This window comes from Brienomyrus brachyistius, chromosome 1 (assembly GCF_023856365.1).
Source record: "Brienomyrus brachyistius isolate T26 chromosome 1, BBRACH_0.4, whole genome shotgun sequence".
Classification (NCBI taxonomy): Eukaryota; Metazoa; Chordata; class Actinopteri; order Osteoglossiformes; family Mormyridae; genus Brienomyrus; species Brienomyrus brachyistius.
The window spans coordinates 20,082,362-20,088,286 of record NC_064533.1 but is presented as its reverse complement, the minus strand read 5'-3'; the positions used below and the strand labels follow the sequence as shown (position 1 = coordinate 20,088,286).

At 42.0% G+C, this 5,925-nt stretch overlaps 1 protein-coding gene across 2 annotated transcripts; it reads right to left on the bottom strand.

The window, feature by feature from the left end:
• Window positions 1-1,949: 1,949 nt before the first annotated feature.
• Window positions 1,950-5,605, bottom strand: pdss1 (prenyl (decaprenyl) diphosphate synthase, subunit 1). Of its 2 annotated transcripts, none has more exons than XM_049006132.1 (11): window positions 5,377-5,605; window positions 4,760-4,821; window positions 4,524-4,656; window positions 4,145-4,275; window positions 3,897-4,038; window positions 3,530-3,641; window positions 3,267-3,376; window positions 3,101-3,181; window positions 2,892-3,005; window positions 2,515-2,595; window positions 1,950-2,433 (listed from the first exon to the last, which is right to left on the bottom strand). In XM_049006132.1, the coding sequence occupies exons 1-11, from the start codon at window positions 5,491-5,493 to the stop codon at window positions 2,293-2,295; spliced, it is 1,224 nt and encodes a 407-aa protein (XP_048862089.1). In that variant the 5' UTR covers window positions 5,494-5,605; the 3' UTR covers window positions 1,950-2,292. The 2 variants fall into 2 exon arrangements, with proteins under 2 accessions (XP_048862089.1, XP_048862090.1); XM_049006133.1 differs by having other exon boundaries at window positions 5,442-5,516.
• Window positions 5,606-5,925: the final 320 nt, after the last annotated feature.

Sequence of the window (5,925 nt, the reverse complement as noted above, 5' to 3'; positions counted from 1 at the left end):
GTGCATTAAGATGAAAGCTCGTTTTGTAATTGCATCTGAGAATAACAATCTTTTTTTATACGAGGATAAATATGATAAAATGAGACGTGAGATGTGTTTATTTGTATTCTGACCGTAGATAGCTGTCAGTTTACTTTACTGTACTTCACCTCACAGGCTGCCCTGGATTTTGTGTAGTGTGTTCCTGTGACTGTCCATCCTGCCATCTTTTTTTTTTTAATATATATATATATTATATATATTTTTTTTTTTACCAGAAACAGGGGCAGACTGGGATAGGTGGGATTCACATGTTTTGGATCGTAAATTTTCTGACTGTGCCATTCCTATAGCCTTTTACGGGCCGACCAACACTAGGCGAACATATCCGATTATTGGAATACCTACTTAAAAAAAGAAAAAGTACTTCAAGGTACTACTGGTCTTTCTCGATTCCTGAAACGTAAATTTTAGTGCAAAGCATGCGTACAACTTGCAAAACATGAGAACTGTATTGTAACATAAGTACACTTATGCTTCCGTTGTGTCGTAACGCGTGTCTTGAGCGCTGTTTTGAACAAAAGGTTCAAACTTTTTTTAAGGTTTTTTTTTTAATTTTCTTCAAGATGCTCTCGTTTTGTATTTTTTGCATTTAATATCATATTTACACAATGGCTTTCTACATCTGGCCCTGATTTTAAAGTCTGCCAACAGACTGCAACACCTACTTGGGTCCGAGTGCTAATCAGTGTTGGGTTTTTATTATTATTATTATTATTATTTTAATTAGAAACACACCTTCACAGTGATCAGTTACTGCTCTGTAAAGAGGATGCAAACCTAAGTACTGTGGGACTTTTGGATGTCAGTACCAGCTGATAATTGCAAATGGCCAGTCTGGTGCCTAAAGGTGTAGTTTTATCATTTTTGATTATGTTAACTAGAGCCTGACCGATAGAGTTTTCCAATGATATTTCAGGTTTTAAAAGCCCAATAATGATATATGTGATATATATATGATATATCCAGTATTTTTTTTTCTCAAAACCATGTACAAATATTTTCCCTAACATTTATGTGTAGTTATTTAAAGTCCTCACCAAGATAACAGGACATGATGCAGTTTAAAAATTTGTTTTATTGTCATAGATAGTACTTTGGACAAAAATGCAAGAAAATATATTAAAATTTTGATTAAATGACAGTTAAATGTATGTTCCGTCTTGTATGTATGATCCGTATTCCGTCTCTGTTTCTTTTTGTCATTTATCGGCCGTTATTATGCCAATACTGATTTATCTGCAAATAGCTCATATCAGCCGATATCGGTACGCTGATTTATCGGTCTGGCTCTAATTTCCACAACCAATGGCAGGTGACCAATGCAATGGGAGGGCATTGTTTTTCCATGTCAATCAGTGGACTAGCCAATCACTTTTTGTATTCGTATATATTCATATAAAGAATTTTTCTTCGTGATTTTAGGTTGTCATAACTCAGGTTTATTGTATATAAGTTGGTCCCATTCTTCAGTAGTAATTCATCTGAGGTACACAGTGTAGTTATTGTGAATGTGGCATTTTAGCGGGCAGGCCAGAAGCTGGAGGAGGCTGGGTTTGTTCAGACCCAGAGCTTTAGGGTGGTGACTGTCAGTAAGCCACTGTTTTGTAGACACCTACTGGGGTGTCTTACTGGATCTGTACCTTTTTATATATGTCCAGCCTTTTGGCCATGTTTCTTCCCAAAGCAATGAGGACCATGCGTGAAGCACTTGGTCACGGATCCTTTCAAAACCGTGTTGAAGTACCGGTCAGCTTTGAGATAAACGCTGGAATTGTGGACTTGCATGGAAAAAAAGTGCCACTGTCCCCCTTAATTTGTATATATAAGTGTTGAAACTGTATGTACAGACTTTTATAATAAATAATCCTTATATCCAAATGTTACTGTAGTGGATGGAGACAGACAACTCAATAAAAATCATTTTTATTCGAATACATGACAGAAGTATTAAGGCCACAAATATCGCTAACACTGAAGCACCGCACCCTTGTCATACGAGACTGAGGAATCTCACGGCTCTCCAGGGACTTTGCATCCCCAGTGACATTTCCGCTCCCATCAACCCCGGGAGTCAAAGTCCCTCCCCAGTCATGGAGGCCTGAGACGGAGCATGTGGTACCGTGCTGCCTTAATCATCTTTCGTTCCTCGTTAACCTTTGGCAGGTCAAGCATGGCTCAGTGCCGTCCCTCCTGCTCTGCCACACGATCCTGGAGCTGCTTGGGTTGTCAGTGGGATGGAGGGGACAGCGATCACTTGTCCCGGCTCAGGACCAGCCCCGTCAGTCGGATCAGCGCCTCACGCTCCGAGGATGGGCGGAGCTGGCTGATCTGCCGGATGGCCTCTTGGCAGTAGCTCTGGGCGAGATACAGGGTCTGCTGGACGCCATCGCTCTAATGAGACAGCATATGTAAGTGGCCTGGCAGACCCACCCTCTCATTGAAAACAATCTGATGTCATGAGTTTGACCTCACCTGAAGAACGTACTGCCAGGCCCGGTCCACATCCCCACTGGAGCCAAACCTCCTCATGATCATGGCATGTAGTTCAGGAAACTGCCAGTGGTGGGAAATATTATTTGTAGAGCCAATCAAGTACATATCACTATGCAAAACGGATTGCATGCCATCAGATTGTGGCACATCCGGGTCAAACTGATAAGCCAGTAAACAATCCTGATATTTAGACAAACCAAATTAAATTTAGCATTTCAAAATCAGTAAATGTCAACTTTGCATATTGTTAAGTATATCTGGACCTTGTGGTGTGCCAGTACTGCTCAGTTCTAAGAGCAGGACTAACTGCAGCAGTAGATGACAGATCAGCAAGCCACACACACACACAATCCTACCTGCTGGCAGGCAAACAGAACTGGTCCTGTAGCCAAGCCAAGCTTGAGGTCAGCAGCAGAGGGCTTTCCTAGCTGGTTTGCACATGATGTAAAGTCCAGTATATCATCAATCAGCTGTGGGACAAACCACCAAGGTTGGGTAAGGGGGAAGACAAGATAAGACAACTCAGCAGGGCACACTTATGCTGTACAGCTAGAAATAGAATTACCTGAAATGCGATTCCGATGTTCCTTCCATACTGATAAGCAATTTCATGGATCTCAGGGTCAGAGCTAACAAGAATTGATACCTGATGCAGGAGAGGAGCCAGTTACTACATTCGACACCGTGCCCACCGGTCCCACATGCTCACTGCAATTACAGGACGTACATACTGCTTTACAACTGTTCGCGATCAGACTGGCGGTCTTCTTGAAGGTTTTCTCGAGGTAGTGTTTGAATCGCTCACTCTCGTTTTCTTTGGATCCCAGCTGCATAAATTCACCTGCGGAGTTCAAATGTGGTATAAACCCCAACTCTCGATGTTGGTCTTGTCCAGAGGAAAAGGGATAGTGTTGTGTTTTTCGGTAAAGTGTAACTGTCAAGCTGATTAGAATGAAGTACTTTCCAGGCATGAGCACGAAAGGGGCTGAATTACCTCTCACCAAGTCCTCAATGACTTGAGACAATACTGCTACCACGGTGTTGTTGCCAATCCGGGCCAGAGCCATGGAGGCTGCAGAGAGGATGAAATCCCCAGCCAGAATCGCCTGCGAAGCACAAGAGAAGAAAACCCTTGGACCAAATCTGTCCCTCAAAAAACCAAGGATTTAAGCCCAGGTAGAGACAGTATGGGATCCATTTGCCATAATAAACATTGGGGTTCCACTTGGTACTCAGAGACTTATCTTTTTTAGCCAATAGAAACTGTGGCTTCAGTAGTAAATCTGGAAACAATGAGAAGTTGTGGAATATCTGAGGGCACTTAGGAGGTCAGAGAGATGACCACATGCTCAGAGACTGACCTTTCTCTCGCCCCAGACATTGTTGACGGTGGTTTTGCCTCTCCTTATGTCAGACCCGTCGATGACATCGTCATGAACCAGACTTGCCGTGTGGATCATCTCTGAGATCATCGCTATAGAGCGCTGGGCTGGTAGAAGATCACTAACAAAACCCAATGGGCAAAATTATTTAGTATCACACGTGGGTATTTGAACCGTTCTAACCCTCCCACCATATAGCATTTCACCTTGCTTTACTGCATACCTACCCATCTCGGTGGCTGTGGAGGTTACAGGCACGAGCCATCAGCACCACTATCATAGGCCGGAAAGCTTTGCCCTTCCCGTCAAAGTAGTAGTCACACAAAGATTTTAGCTCTGCAACAGATACGAACATCTCCTGCAAAGGGCACGTTAATCAACACCCAGTAACATTAATTAGTGCCAGTTTGTAAAAAAAGTACTTGAGTATTAGATCTGACTGAGTCAATCACCAAATGCTAACTAGTGTACTTAAAGTTACATAAAATTGCCTCGATATAAAATGCACAACGAATGTCACAGCCAGATGCTTTATTCTGTAAACACCTGGAAAAATTATACTACATCACGAAAGTGTTAAACTTCATTAACATCAAAGACACTAACCTTCTTGATGTCCTCGTACAAGTTCCTCAAGTCTTTCTGTGCGAGCGCAAAGGGGTCTTTTATTTTGGCATCGCTGTGAACCTCGCCGCAGGTGCAGGCGCTTCCTGAACCAGGGAGCGACCGGAAATTATCCCTGAGTATTACAGGGAATCAAATCAAAGCATTGGTAAGCCCACCCAACGTCACCTTTGTTACATTCTGAGGGAAAAAAAGGTCATAAAACGTCGTGAATTTACCTCGAAAGACTCCTGAATTTCTTGACTGGCGTTAGATTCACAAGCCTGTCCCCAGACAAAATCTGAAATAAATTAGTTATATGAAAGCCGATCATTTCCCATAAGTGCCTATGAAACGATTTAGAAGATCACTAAATATATATTTATCAACAAGGCTTGGTGCTGTCCAGCTACATGCAGAAGTGCATAGTTTTTTTTGTTAGCGTGAAATTTACTTAAACCAGCCGGCTACAAACAAGTTGACATCGACTTCACCTGGTTAGACTAGCTGTCTAAGCCAACAGCCACCGGAGCAACAATTTCAATATATTACTGTTTACCTTCCTAATTATAAAATAGTGATAACGTTTACTACCAGGTTGCTGCTTAAAAAAATCTCTAAACAAATTAAATGAAGCCACTTAGCTAGAAGACAAATATTAATACTCGGCGGTTATACTGCCGCAATTTTAACACAAGAATGTAGTTCCATAAGCAACTAATAGCTGCATAGTATTGCACTGATACTAGCTTACTACCGGTTGACCTTCTTGAGGCTGACAGCACGCCTAGTGAATGTCTTGCATTTTCCTAAGCCAACTCGTTCCCCATATTAACTGTTTAACCCTTCTCCTCACCGACGCGGTCGCAATAGCAGCAGGACGTCCATTACCGCTACATACAGTATTTAATAAGGATATACCGGCACTACTCCCTAAAGTCCACCTCCAGCAGCGGCTCAATGGGAGCGCCATGTTGCTCGTAAACGCTCCAGTGCAGGTTACGAGAAGGAAGCGGAATGCAAGTTCAGAGCGTGACCAATCAGGACACAGAAAAGTATAAACTACGCACCAATCACTGACAAGAGGAGTTACAACACAGCAATCCCCAACAGCGAAACATTTAAGTGTACCAATCAGAAAGAACGAAACAAAATGTCAAACAACGAAGGACGGTGGAATATTACTAGGCGTCAATCAGGGACAGTTGAATATAATGCGAATAAATAATATTCCGTTATCTATATTTTTTATTACTCTTTTTACTCGTAGATTTTATTGTGTCATTGAATAATACCTCATGACGTTAGAGTGACATTTATATATGTCTCATACGGACTCGCCTTTGAGAATTTGTAATAAACCATCAAAGTTAATTGTCTCATTGGCGTTAATGGTCAATAAGGA